At 34.1% G+C, this 14601-nt stretch overlaps 1 protein-coding gene across 2 annotated transcripts; it reads left to right on the top strand.

Moving 5' to 3' along the window:
• The first annotated feature begins 1602 nt into the window (after window positions 1–1602).
• LOC8283123 (succinate dehydrogenase [ubiquinone] flavoprotein subunit 1, mitochondrial) lies at window positions 1603–9796 on the top strand. Of its 2 annotated transcripts, none has more exons than XM_048371820.1 (16): window positions 1603–1872; window positions 2240–2407; window positions 2650–2737; window positions 3376–3522; window positions 3614–3754; window positions 4698–4783; window positions 4880–4972; window positions 5061–5124; window positions 5262–5405; window positions 5937–6124; window positions 6456–6630; window positions 6713–6883; window positions 7383–7452; window positions 7540–7660; window positions 7744–7781; window positions 9243–9796. In XM_048371820.1, exons 1-16 carry the CDS (start codon window positions 1762–1764, stop codon window positions 9343–9345), a joined length of 1908 nt encoding a protein of 635 aa, XP_048227777.1. In that variant the 5' UTR covers window positions 1603–1761; the 3' UTR covers window positions 9346–9796. The 2 variants fall into 2 exon arrangements, with proteins under 2 accessions (XP_048227777.1, XP_048227778.1); XM_048371821.1 differs by having other exon boundaries at window positions 1605–1872; window positions 2200–2407.
• Window positions 9797–14601: the final 4805 nt, after the last annotated feature.

Below are 14601 nucleotides of genomic sequence, written 5' to 3'. Positions count from 1 at the left end.
AATAGGAATTTAGTTTACATCTGTCTATCTTTCTTCTCTCTGAAAATTCTTTACAGTTAATCTTCTACAAATACTTTAGTTAATTTTGCATTATTCTTTCAAGATCTCAGGAGCTTTTCAGGATATGGAGAGTGAGGACCAATCATCTTAATACCTTAAAGAACTTCTAAATTTTAAGGAAGCTTTAATTTTTTATTTTATTTTTTAAGTCTTTCTATTTAATCACAATGATCCGTTGTCAGGCTAATTTCTATAAGTGTTTAGTTTAGCTTTTTACTTATGTATGAACCTGATTTATTTATGAGTTTAATAAATAATTTCTTTACCTTTATAACTTTATTAGTTTCATCTATTATTGTTAATTGACCATCATATAAATATAATAATAATATTTATTATGAAAATCTTTAAATTAAATGCATTAAAAATATCATCTTTACTTTAATCTATGTTGGTATAAGAAACTTAGGTTGCATCATTAACTTGAGTGATTTAGAGAAAAGACACACCACCATCTCATTCATTGTATTTGGATTTAAAGAAAAATAAAAGGATTACTAATTATAGGCTAGACTAAATACTATTTTATCATATAATTTTCATTAGTCATTCCATTTGCATATTTACTTTTTAGTTTATTAACTTTTTTTTACAACCCTTAAACTATTATTAAAATATTAACTTAAAGTGTTTAGATTTATCTTTTTTAGTATTTTGGGTGATAGTTGATCTTTATAGTATATGCTCTATAGTTCTTCGTGAGATCGACCTCATGATGAATTTATCTGTACCATCATTCGGTTCGTACACTTGCAAATACTAAGCTTGAGACATCATGTATAAATAAATCAGACTTAATTATAAGCTATTGTAAATTAGCTTGCGAAATAGTTGAATTGAATTCAGTTAGACTCAAATGAAATTAGGCTGAAGCTCAATTAGTTTGAATAACTAGACAAGTTAAATATTCAACTCGTGTAGCTTATACACTTAACCGATTTTAATATATAAATTTTAAAATATGGAAAAATTATTATTTCAATACATAAAATTAGAAAACTGCTAAAATTATAATAAAAACCTAAACCAACAAAATACAAAAAATTTAAAATTTAATAGTCAATAAACTAAACCAATAAAGATTTTTATAAATCTTTTTATACTTTAACAAGAATAATTTGAACTAAATTCCTTTATATTTTATCCAATCTCTAATTTTAATTAAATTTAGATGAATTTAACGGCAATAATAATTTATTTATGTTACAGCGTCTCATACATCCCATTCATTCAATTTTAATTAAAATTGATGACGAAATAAACTTGTCTAGAATTTTATAATTTAAACTAATTTTATTAAAAATTAAAAACAATTGATAGAAATTATTCGACCCGTCGTGGCCTAAAAATAACACACAACTAGAGAAAAAGAAAAAGAAAATCACGAGTTGCCTAATTGTACTTTTTTGCAATTGGCCAATATGAAGTGGCAATTCCGTTATTTGGTAGGAAGATCAAGGGCATTTTCCTTGTAACTGCTTACCGAACCACATACATCAGCCATCAGCAATTCAGCCATCAGCGTGTCTCAAGTAAAGCCGCGAGTCCCTCGGGCCAATGCCCTTTTAAACTCTCTCTCTCTCTCTCTCGTCTCTTTCTCTGCTAAACCCAAACTCGCCTTTTATAGAATAGTATAGAGTAGAATATTAAACAAAGCACTGATCTTTCCATCTCCAAACACACAGCTGTAATTTTTGAGAGATGTGGCGGTGCGTAGCTCGTGGGCTTCGTGTTCCTTCTTCTTCTTCAAAGAAATCGATCTATTATGACTCTGTTAGATCTCACATTTCCAGATTTTTCTCTACTGAATCAGTATGTCTTTCTCATCCCTTTGTTTCAGCTTATCCTTACCTATTTTTGATTCAAATATTCTTTAGGGTTTTTGATGATTATCTACTAGCTGCTTGTTTTTTTTTTTTTTTAATTTATATATATAATTTGGAGCTAAGGGTTTTATCGATTGCGGTTGAGAATGATGTAAAGTGACTAACCCAACTCTTTTGATTGATTCTGTTTGTTCTTTGATTAAAGAGAGCTTTTCTCTATATTCCAGGTTACCAAAGATTACAATTTTATGCTACCCATATCTTATTTTGCTCAAAGCATTTTATCTTTTGATGTATTTTCTTTATCTTGTAGTGTTTCATTGATGTTCTCTATGATCATGTATATATGGCAGAGCGCCGGGCAATCGTCATATACAATCGTTGATCATACATATGATGCAGTAGTCGTAGGAGCTGGTGGTGCAGGGTTGAGGGCTGCCATAGGGCTCTCAGAGCATGGGTTTAACACTGCGTGTATTACCAAGCTTTTCCCAACACGTTCACACACTGTTGCCGCTCAGGTTCAAATTCCATTAATTTTAATTTATTGGTTATGGGCTTTAAAAGTGACCATGGATTGTATTATCAGCTCTTTGATTTCATTAATTCCAAGCTTCTTATTGGTGCTTTGTACCTGATGTTGTATTTAAATGTATATTGTATTAGGCATTGTTTACTTATTATTGCATGTCTAACCATCATTAAATGCCAGCCAAATAAGTGATCCAACTTAAAATTCTGAACTATTTTGTAAATTCTGTAGGGTGGCATCAATGCTGCTTTAGGAAACATGACAGAAGATGACTGGAGATGGCACATGTATGACACTGTCAAGGGAAGTGATTGGTTAGGTAATTACTGTTCAAGTTTGGAACTTAAATATGTTTCATGGACCTTTAATATGTTGATTTGGTTTATTACTAACAAATTAGACTGTGTCATCTCTATTCCTTTTTTTATTTTGTTTAATGTCTTCCAAATTCAAAAGGTTTATCTTTGGAAAATGAGCTGAGGACACCAGTAAACCACTTTATATGGTTTTCCTGAGTTGTGAAAACTTGTTGTTTTCTTTTTAAAGAAATGAAGTGTTAAAGTAAATATTTTTAGTTATTTAAACTGTTTTGAAAACTGAGCCAAAATTGAAAACCACAAATAGAAGTGATATCAAACAGGCCCTTAGATTTGACCGAGTATTTTATGCCTTTTTACTTGACCTTTTTTTTTTTAATTAGAAGAAAAATAGCTGTGGAGCACAGTGGATCAATGGCATTCTCTTGGTTTTTCGTGTATTTTATTGAAATTTGATCTACCTTCAGTAGAATGCCCACTTTAATTTGTTGAGAATCAGAAATGCCTTGTAGTTTCGTGCAACAAGACTTGTTCTAATAGGGTGTGGATTTGACAGAAGTCACTTGCTGCTATATTGATAACTCTTTTTATTTTTTCCTTTTCTTCTCATTGTTCAATGATGTTCAATGGTTTTCTACAGGTGATCAGGATGCCATTCAATACATGTGTAGAGAGGCACCAAAGGCAGTCATTGAACTTGAGAACTATGGGTTACCATTTTCTCGAACAGAAGATGGGCGAATTTATCAGCGTGCATTTGGTGGTCAGAGTCTAGATTTTGGAAAAGGTGAACTTGTTATCAGAAATTTCAATGATCGAGTCACGTAATCCTTTCAGTAACTTTATGATTTGGGTTCTTAATGATGTAACTTCTGTAGGTGGACAGGCATATCGTTGTGCATGTGCTGCTGACCGAACTGGGCATGCTCTTCTGCATACTCTCTATGGTCAAGCTATGAAACATAATACACAATTTTTTGTGGAATATTTTGCTTTGGATCTTTTAATGAATAGTGATGGTAAGTTTACAAATATACTTTTCATTTAGCTTGGTGTTATGATATATTAATTGGAACTGTTACAAAACTAGATGCATGGGTACTTGTATGGAGACTGAGACTGTGCATGCACAAATAAAACATATATGTGCATACAAATAATTCTTGCATGTATCACAAACAGGTTTGAGTGTCTGGTTTCTTGGAAACTTTTAGTTCTGTTGAGTGGCTAGTCTCTAGGATTTCAAGTTAGTAGAATACAGAAGTGTCTAATAACCCAAAGATTGAGTTTCATAATTTTTTATGGGGAAGGGGAGTGGACATAGGCGTGCATCAAAGCTTATCAATAGTGCAATGACATAAAGGGTAGAATAATTGATGTTCAATGAGATACGAAAGAGGTAGACCTTAATTAGTTGACTTGGGAGAAGGTAGCACAAAAGTATATTGCCTCTGGATCATGTGAAGAGATGGTCCGACATTGGGTGGAGTAAAGGAAAGGGATCCATATAGAGAACTCAGCTAGTTTAGAATTAAGCCTTAATTGAGTTAAATATGGTTAACTGGCTAAGTTTATATCCTTGCTTTTCGAATTCTGATGTCAGTTTGTCATTCATAGAACTTTCTTAAGGTTTTACTCTACTATTTTTCCAGTCTGCCAATCACAGATATTAGCTTTTTATTTGTGTCTTCTTTTATACTATCTGCATTGAGTTTTAGCTTTATAAAAGTGCTTTTATTTTCTGTAGGCATTTATTGCCCATATACAGTGTTGCTTATTTGGGGCCTTTTCTCCAGGGGAACTTTAGACATTATTTGTTTTCTGTATAAAAATTGATTGTGTTGATATCTGATTTTCATTTAGGGCCTCTTCTTCATGGAAAGCATAGACAATAGATTTCTTTTGTTTGTATAGAGGTTGCCTGTGTAGAAAATCAACTGATAACCAAAAAATTATATTCAGGTAGCTGCCAAGGAGTAATTGCTATGAATATGGAAGATGGTACTTTACATCGATTCCGTGCTGCTTCCACCATCCTGGCCACAGGGGTACTATAGTTGTAGCTGATGTTTATTTGATGTTAAATATTTGAAAAGATGATCTAATTTCATTCAATCTCTTTTTCTATCGTTTGTTTCCTTTAGGGCTATGGTAGGGCATACTTTTCTGCAACCTCAGCTCATACATGCACTGGAGATGGCAATGCTATGGTTGCACGGGCTGGGCTTCCCCTCCAGGTTTGCTTTATTTCTTAGACTTTAAGTGGGTTTATATTGAATTCTGTTATCCTGAACTTATTTTCTTCTTGACACACTCTTTCTACAGGATCTGGAATTTGTTCAGTTTCATCCTACAGGCATATATGGAGCTGGTTGTCTAATTACTGAAGGTTGATAAACAACTATTGTTCCAACTTTTCTTCTACAAGTTTTGATTCTTAACATTATTACTTTGCCGAATCAGTTGATTGGCCCTAGTTCATTGCAAGTTAAACATTATCCTGTATGACATTTTCTGCATTTATAGGTTCTCGTGGTGAAGGTGGTATTCTTAGGAATAGTGAAGGTGAGCGATTCATGGAAAGGTATGCTCCTACAGCAAAAGATCTTGCATCAAGGGATGTTGTTTCAAGATCTATGACCATGGAGATTCGGGAGGGTCGTGGTGTAGGTATGATTGTTTCCCGAAATAAATATTTTCTTCTTTCCGGCATACATTTTTATGGTGTTATTTTACTTGATACTTTAGATTTTCAATTGAGTACACAAAAGGGTGTGGCTCTGTTCTGTTATCATCCTACCACCAGATCATTTGAACCTGAGGCTGAGATCACCCAATAATGGAGATTCTCAAGTACTCTAAGCAAGTTTTGGTTTAATAATGAGATCTGCTTTTGTTTTTGTATTACTTATTTGCAATCTTGCCAGAAATATCCTGAATAACTTGGTCCATGACTTGTGGAAGTGTGAAAAATTATGGTTTTAGTTCCACCAGAAAGGTTAATATTCATTTCATTGATAATGCATCAGTATCAAGAGATGTTTTTATGTGTTTATTTATGCTCGCAATTATTCGTATTTGTAAAACAGTGTGCTTATCAAAAACCTTTATAACTGTTTGATTGGGAGTTAGCAATTGCCCAATTACATGCACAATAATGGGTCTAGCATGTAACGCAAGATTGGTGTTGATTTTGGACAGGACCTTTGAAGGATCATATCTATCTGCACTTAAATCACTTGCCCCCAGATGTACTGAAAGAGAGGCTTCCTGGTATTTCTGAAACTGCAGCCATTTTTGCTGGTGTTGATGTTACGAAGGAACCTATCCCTGTGTTACCTACTGTGCATTACAATATGGGTGGAATCCCCACAAATTACCATGGAGAGGTGGGTTAGTGACTTGTGCTTGTTGGACTCACTTATAACCAGTATTAGTACTTTTGACCAATATTGGGCCTGATGCTCCATCTAGAGTTGAGACAGAGTATATTCAAAACTTATATGCCTTTTGGTTAAATACTATTGCGAGTTTATTTTTATGAAAGAGCAAGATAAATAAATGACAATATTTGTCTCCCTGGCATGAAAGAATAAATTGCACTCCTGAAATAAAAGAGTGTTTTTTGGCATCATTATTCCTTTTAATTAAAAGCAATCTAGCGTTTATTTGGATTTCAAGATTTTTCCTTAGTTAATTGTGTGCTTATTCATTCTACAGGTGGTAACAGTTAAAGGAAACGATCCTGATTCTGTAGTTCCTGGACTAATGGCTGCAGGGGAGGCCGCCTGTGCATCAGTTCATGGTGCCAATCGGCTTGGTGCAAATTCTCTGCTTGACATTGTGGTTTTTGGTCGTGCTTGTGCAAATAGAGTGGCGGAGATTCAAAGACCAGGTAACAGCTAATGAACTGATAGAATCTAAATCCTATAATAAGAACATTCAAGAATTTGACAATTTTGGTTCTGGCTTTGTAGGTGAGAAACAAAAGCCTCTGGAAAAGGATGCTGGAGAGAGGACCATTGCATGGCTGGACAAACTAAGAAATTCTAATGGTTCACTTCCGACTTCAAAAATTCGGTTAAATATGCAGAGGACAATGCAAAATAATGCTGCTGTTTTCCGTACACAAGAAACATTGGAAGAAGGTATTTTGATATATGTCACTCGATATAATCTTTTCTAAAATACTGTAACTTGATGTTTTTTTGGATTTTTGTGCAAGTATTTTTTGAATGATCTTGTCTCACTCTTCCCACTATTCTTTTATTCCTCTGAAATCAGGCCTTTGCATAATCATGTGGTTGCTCATTTCTAGTGGAAATTTCATTTGTTAAGTCTTGGAAATAACCTCTTACAGCAAAGCACAGGGGACTAAATGACCTTTCCCTTCCCTGAACCTCATGCACTGAAGTCTCCCCTTTCATTACCCTTAACCTTTCCTCTCCTGTTCCCTCTCCCTTCTTTCTTTCCCCTGTTTATTTTTCTAGTTGCATGGAATGAAGGCAAGACCCATAGCTCAAATTTCCATGTTGTTATGTTATTTGAATGGCTTGACTGCACACTGTTACAGTCTTTGCTCAGTTGCTTATTGTTAGCACATTTCACTTATCAGGCTGTGCTTTCCTACTCTTTTACTACCAACAGGTTGTCAGTTGATTGACAAGGCATGGGAGAGCTTCCATGATGTTAAGTTGAAAGATCGAAGTTTAATATGGTATGTTATGGCTTGATAATACTAGTGATCACATTATTTTCTTTATTGGTCTATCAAGTGATCTTTAATCATGGTATTATCTTACAGGAACTCTGATTTGATAGAGACTGTAGAACTGGAAAACCTTTTGATAAATGCCTGTATTACGATGCATTCTGCTGAGGCCCGAAAAGAGAGCAGAGGAGCACATGCCCGTGAAGACTTTACTGTGAGTTTGGTTCTTTTTTTATTTATTAAAATTTCTCTCTTTTATTTCCAGTTCTTTAAAATCAGGTTTCCTTGATTCTGCAGAAAAGAGATGATAAAGACTGGATGAAGCACACTTTGGGGTAAGTTTTATTTCCATTATTCTTGTTGAAGAATGAATCCCACATTGGTGGAAGAAGAAAAGAAAAGGGTTTATGCAGTTAGGGGCCATCAAACTAAAATAGCTTAGACCATTTGAGTGGAACCAAAAACTCAAAGACCGAACCTAGCAACACAAAAATTGAGACTCCCCTTGGCCCAAGCAATCAAAAGAAAATCCAAAAATGAGAAGCCCATGGATACAATACTTACCAAAAAAAAAAAGGTTTTAAAGGTCATATACAGTAAACAGAACTTAAACAGAGGAGTGTTGGAATGTGGAAATCCCACATCAATGGGCCAAAGAAAGCAAATAGGGAGCGACATCTTGAGGGTCACAAATCAAATGGCTTTCCCATTTTATTGGAGGTGAGCCCAATAATCCAAAAAGACCTAGCGAGCAAGACAAAGTTTGTGACTCCCCCTGTGACCAAGAAATCAAGAGTGTAGGACAAAAATGAGAAGCCATGGCTAGAAACCAAACCATAAATTATTATCTAGGATATTGCATGCTATTGCAATATAAATAAAGTTTGAAGCTATAATTTAAGAAAAGTTGAGCTGCCTTACCTTTGTCTCTCGTGCTTACTGACAAGTATTTAGGAAAGCTAAAATAATCTGTGATGCAGGGTTATGTACCATTATATTTTAAGGCCTAAAGATGACGCTAAAAAACCATGAGCTGTCATCTTTTTAGAATTTTGTCCTATCCATGTAATTTTAGCGATTCAGGTCATGGCTTAAGCTGATGTAGCATAGAGTCAAAATCTGGTAGTTTAAATTCTGTGGTAGTAACCCATTTGGTTTTGCAACCACCTAAGCTGCAGGAGGTTTAATCCATGCCATATTAGCTCATCTGAACAGAATATTGAGACCCCACATGTCTTCTTTGGCGCCCATGTCATCAAGATAACTGTACTTTGGATGATATTATAATTAAAATGATGCAATTGCGATGCTGTAATGCATTGTAATGAATCTCTGAGCACCAAAGTTAAGGATATTTTTCGAGTTCATAAGGCCTAGTTTTGATGTTGTCACCCTTATTCTCAAAATTTATAGGATGCCAAGGAAATAGAATATATCAAGATGGGAGGAATCAGTTATCAATCTATTGAAGAAGTGTAGGATGTAATAGATAGTGGCCTTCAATGTCATTATCTTATAAACTTGAGTTTAGTTCCTTCTTTTTTTCTTTCCCAGTGCTTTTACCTGTAGAATTTTAGATAGCTCCTACTGTTAACCATTGCCTTCTATCCCTCCCGTGAGAGATAGGTCAGTAGGGGGTGAGGGGCTTAGTGATGTGATGAGTAGAATAATTAGTAGTTAAGACTAACATAAGATGGGCCGTGAAATTTATATAGCTAGCTGAAGAAGTGGAGATCACAGTTGATTTTGCTGGCTATCATACTCTTAACCATATTCCTATTTCATTTGATCTGCAGATACTGGGAGAATGAGAAGGTCCGACTTGATTACAGGCCAGTACACATGAACACATTAGATGATGAGATGGAGACGATCCCGCCTAAAGCTCGTGTTTACTGATGCACTTGGTCATTGAAGAATTTGGCGTGGTGCATGGGTATTGGTTTACAACGACTAATCCTCATCACAATAATAAAACAAGCGGATGCAATAAATAGTCATAGGTACAGCATTTTGGCAATAATCGCCGCATTCATCAATGTCGAAATTGAAAGTATATGCAGATCATGGTGAAATGAATAATTTCTTTTGCATTGTATGGAAAGTTCATGCTGATTGATAGGTTGATGAAGCATTCATTATATGCTTGAAATTTTGTTGAAAGGCCCCTTGATGTTTCAACTCTTAATTATCACCTTTTGTAAGGTAGTCTGCTGCTAAAGGTGGCTTGTAATTTGATACCTTTTCTCAGGACTATTTATATGAGGCCAAAATGCATATGGAAACTCTTCTAATTATGCCAAACTATTGTAATATCTGTACTCTGCTTATGGCATTTATCTTTCTTTTCTTTTCTTTTTTAAATATTATATTTATTTTAGCTTTTGTTATATTTTTTTTAAAGAAAATTGTTAACCCTTAATTATTTCTATACCAGCCTCAAGGCTCTCAAATTTTTCTTTTGTTAAGTTATGCAATTTTTATTTATTTTCTTATGAAATTTTATTCTAAGCAGTGTTATGTCTTTTCTTTTCAACAAAAAGAAAACACTTCAGGTCATTTTTCTTTGTGTTTAAACCTTGCATCCTTTATATCAGTTATTTTCCTTGTATAGCTTCATGCCTTATGCTTCATATAGCCCAATTTTTTCAGCATGTATTCACATTTTATACAATAACTAGTTTTTACACTGACATGCATTAAATTTCACATCACATTTATTTCTAAGGTTAAGATAGTAAGAAATTCTTTTATTATAATAATAAAACTTAAATTCTTTTATTATAATAATAAAACTTACATATCAATGAATCTATTTATAACTTATCTAATATATACTGATAATTATTTTTATGGCTAGCAATAAATTTAATATTATAACAAAAAGATCAAAATATAGATATATTATAAATGTATAATAATTTAATAAAAAGAATTCAACAGTGATGATTTTATTTTATAGCAAACGCCTTCGAGATAATATTAATAATTACAATTGTTATTTTGATTGTTTGATGTTCACTTAAATACTTATTTTTTCATTATTTGTTTTATTGATGTTATGCTAACAAATATTTTGTTTTACTGTTATTATATGCTGATAAATAATTTTATTTTTCACGTGCATTGCACGAAAATTATAATAAATTTGACTTGTTACTATTCATATATTAATAAATTATAATAATTTTAATCGGTTTTTACTAATCTAATAAAGAAGAAAACTAAATAATTAATGTCTACTATAGATTATTTGTACGATGGACATGACAAAAATTTGTTGACGATTTTGTAAGCTGAATTTACTAAGCGGTGGAACAAATAAATATTATTGCAATTAATGCATCAGGTATTTGTAGAGTTTAGAAACATAACAATATAAAGTGAAGACAAAATTGATTAATTTAACTTAGATAGTCTAACAACTCTAACTGAAAATGAGAAAAAACAGCCAAAGTGGTAACAACTAATTGGAAACAGTAAAACAATACTAAATAATATGACTGTTATTAATAAGAATTGATTCAGTCCTAAACACGTGCGACTCTTCCAATAATCCCTCCCTTGAACTTGACACATAATTAGTTCAACTCAGGAACAACACAAACTCCCAGTTCTTCATGAAATATCTTGAGATCGTCTAGCTTTAATGGCTTTGTCATTAGGTTCGCAATCTGATTTCGAGTTCCACAATCAACTAGGTCCACAGCTCCTTCTTTAGTAAGGTCTCTGAGAAAGTGAAATCACACATCTATGTGCTTAGATCGACCATGTAATACTGGATTAATGGACAACTTAATCTTGAAACTATTATCACACATAACCACAATGCTTTTTTCTTGTGAATGACCAAGTTCTTTTAATACCCTCCTTATCCAAACAGCTTGACAAGCACAAGTTGTTGCTACTACTAACTTGTTTTCGGTTGTTGATAAAGTAATAATATGTTGCTTTCTTGATGACTAGCCACTCCTCCTCTACTTAACATGGACACATAGCCAGAGGTACTCTTCCGATCTTCCATATCACCCATATATAATCGCTATCAGCGAATCCCAACAATTTACCTTCCTCACCTCTCTTATATAAAATCCCATAATTCATGGTTCTTTTTAAATACTTTAGTGCCCTCTTTGTTGCCTGAAAATGCAACTCCGTCGGACTAGCCATAAATCGACTAATTAGACTTACGATGAACATAAGATCAGGTCTTGTGGCTGTGAGGTACATTAGACTTCCCACAATCTGTTTGAAATGAGTTTCATCCATCTTGACTCTTTTTTTTATCTATGAATATCTTATATCCTGGAACTATAGGACTACAAACTGGATTACATTCAGACAATACCAAACCGATTCAAAACATCAACTGCATATTTCTTCTTTCTTCTGGCATATGAAGATACCATCTAATCTTTGCACAATCTCAATTCCAAGAAAGAACCTCATTTTTTCTAAGTCGGTCATATTAAATTCTTTATCCATAGAACTCTTGAACTCATACATCATATCTTCATCATCACCTGTAAACAAAAGATCAACAATATAGATGCTCACAGTTAGAATCTTATCTTTATAGCTCTGTTTGGTGAATAAGGTCTGCTCACTGTGACTTCTCTGAAATCTTTCTTTCATAAAGTAAGATTCAATTCGGTTAACAAAGCTCTTGGAGCTTGCTTTAAACCGTAAAGTGCTTTATGTAACTTGTATACTTTTTGCTCACTCCCCTTCTTCACGTACCCCTTCGGCTGTTCCATATAAACTTCTTCAGTTAATTTTTCATGTAAAAAGGCAGACTTGAGTCTAGTTGATAGAGTTTCCAGCCTTTATTTGTAGTTAGAGCTATGATCATTATGATAGTGTCCATTCGTGCTACAGGAGCATACACCTCTGTAAAATCTATTCCATGTTGCTGCGCATAACCTTTAACCACTAGTCTCGCTTTGTATTTGTCCACTTCCCCGAGCTCATTTAATTTAGCTTTGTAAAGCCATTTTACTCTTGTCTTCTTTGCTCCTGCAGGTAAATCTACTAATTTCTAAGTCTGATTTTTCTCAATGGATTAAATTTCTTCATCCATAGCTAACCTCCATTTTAAGCTTTCGGTTGCTTCTTCAAAACTCACCGGATTTGACGACACAATAAGCGCCATATTTTTCTCTACTTCAGATGAAAAACCTTCACCTGAAACGTAGCCTGAAACATAATCTTACATCCATATAGGAGGTTGTCTATTTCTTCCCTCCCTAGCATTCATGCCTTCTTCATTAATGGTGCTTGAAGAGACGTGTTCAATTCCAATTCTTTCAATGTCATCTATGGCAGCCTCTCTTCCTCTATGTTCTCTTTATCATGAATGCTATTTTTATTGTCGGCCTATTCTAAATCCATTAATAGCTCCTTCTCATACTATTCTTCCCAATTCCATTAGCTATCTTCTTCGAAAATTACATCTCAGCTCACAATAATTTTGTTTGTGATAGGATTATATAGTCTGTATGCTTTAGATTCATTACTGACACCAAGAAGCACATATTTCATACTTTTATCTTTGAGCTTGGTCCGTTTAGCATATGGGACTTGGACATGCCCTACACACCCAAACACTCTAAAATGCTCTACCGATGGCTTTGCTCCACTCCAAGCTTCTTTTCGAGTCATGTCTTTAACAACTAAAATAGGAGATCGATTCAGAACATACACCACCCATCTGATTTCTTCAGGCCATAAATTTTTCAGAACTTTCCTTTCAGATAAAATGGATCTCACAAGATTCATCACAGTCCTGTTCTTGCGCTCTGCTATGCTGTTTTGCTATGGGGTGTAAACCATCATTAATTGTCTCTTTATTCCATTTAGTTTGCAAAATTCAGTGAGCTCCATGGAGTTAAATTCACCTCCTCTATCTGTACGCAGACATTGAATAGGCAAACTTGCTTCCTTTTTTACAAGCATCTTGAAGCATTTGAAGGAATGAAATGCTTCTGATTTCTCTAACAAGAAGTATGCCCATGCTTTTCTAGAGAAATCATCAATAAAACACAATGCATACCGTTTTTTACTATTGGAAGTCGGTGAAATAGGACCACAAATGTCTGCATGGAATAATTGCAATTTTTGAGTTGCTCTCCATTGACTATTCTTTGGAATTGAAGCTCGATGTTGCTTGCCTTTCATACAATCAATAGACATTATTGTAGACCTGGTAACATTGGTAGCCTTGAAACCATTTCTTTTGATTTTGGCGTATTCAATCCTCTATAACTGAGATGACCAAATCTACAATGCCACAAGTGAGTGATGTCTTGTATAGTAGTATTGAAACATGATTCCTTTTGAAGTTGTGCTTTAGCAATTGCTACAAACATTCTATTTGCTATCATATTTTTTTGAATAATCAAACCTTGAGTGGATATATATGCGACACATCCCTGATTGGGTAAGAATAGTCAAGCTCTGCTCCTGCAATTGCCCTAAGCTTAAGAGATTATTCTTAAGTTCAGGAACATAAAATACATCTGTGATCACATGAGTTGTTCCATTTACCACCAGCTTCACATTTCCTTTCCCGAGTACATTCATTTTAGTATCATTTCCAAGTCTCACCATATGCCGAAATGCACCATCCATCTCCCAAAAAACACGTCTATATCCACACATATGGTTTGAGCATCCTGAGTTTAAGAACCAAACTTCCTTTTTTCTCATATTGGACATCTCCACATATGACATCAACAAGAGTTCTTCACTATCATCAAACTCAGCAAAATTAGCCTCTTTATCCCATGATGGACACTCATACTGAAAATGACTGAGCTTATGACATTTGAAACATTCAATTGTGGCTCGATTAAAACTCGATCTTCCATTTCCTCTTCCACGTCCTCTGGTGGTGTTTTTACCTCTTCCTCGTGAGGTAGATTTCTCATCTGAACAGACCTTCAAAGTGTGTTCCTCACTATCTTTCTTTCAAAATTTCTGTTCATGCACGATTAAAGAGCTCTGCAATTCATCCACCGACAAAACATCAATATCCTTTGATTCTTCAATTGAACAAACAACATAGTTGAACTGTTCTGTTAAAGAACGTAGAATTTTCTTTATAGCTTTAACATCTGGCATATCCTCTCCATTCTTTCGCATATTATTAGCAAC

The sequence above is a fragment of the Ricinus communis genome, chromosome 3, assembly GCF_019578655.1.
Source record: "Ricinus communis isolate WT05 ecotype wild-type chromosome 3, ASM1957865v1, whole genome shotgun sequence".
In the NCBI taxonomy this organism is placed as follows: Eukaryota; Viridiplantae; Streptophyta; class Magnoliopsida; order Malpighiales; family Euphorbiaceae; genus Ricinus; species Ricinus communis.
The sequence above is the reverse complement of the archived record's forward strand: the minus strand, read 5'-3'. Positions and strand labels throughout refer to the sequence as shown.

Excerpts from the sequence above, each read along its gene's own strand:
- LOC8283123 (XM_048371820.1), top strand. The coding sequence starts at position 1,762 with ATGTGGCGGTGCGTAGCTCGTGGGCTTCGTGTTCCTTCTTCTTCTTCA. Across the intron at positions 4,784-4,879 it reads CCACCATCCTGGCCACAGGG|GGCTATGGTAGGGCATACTT; the intron begins GTACTATAGTTG and ends TGTTTCCTTTAG. Across the intron at positions 5,125-5,261 it reads TGGTTGTCTAATTACTGAAG|GTTCTCGTGGTGAAGGTGGT; the intron begins GTTGATAAACAA and ends CTGCATTTATAG.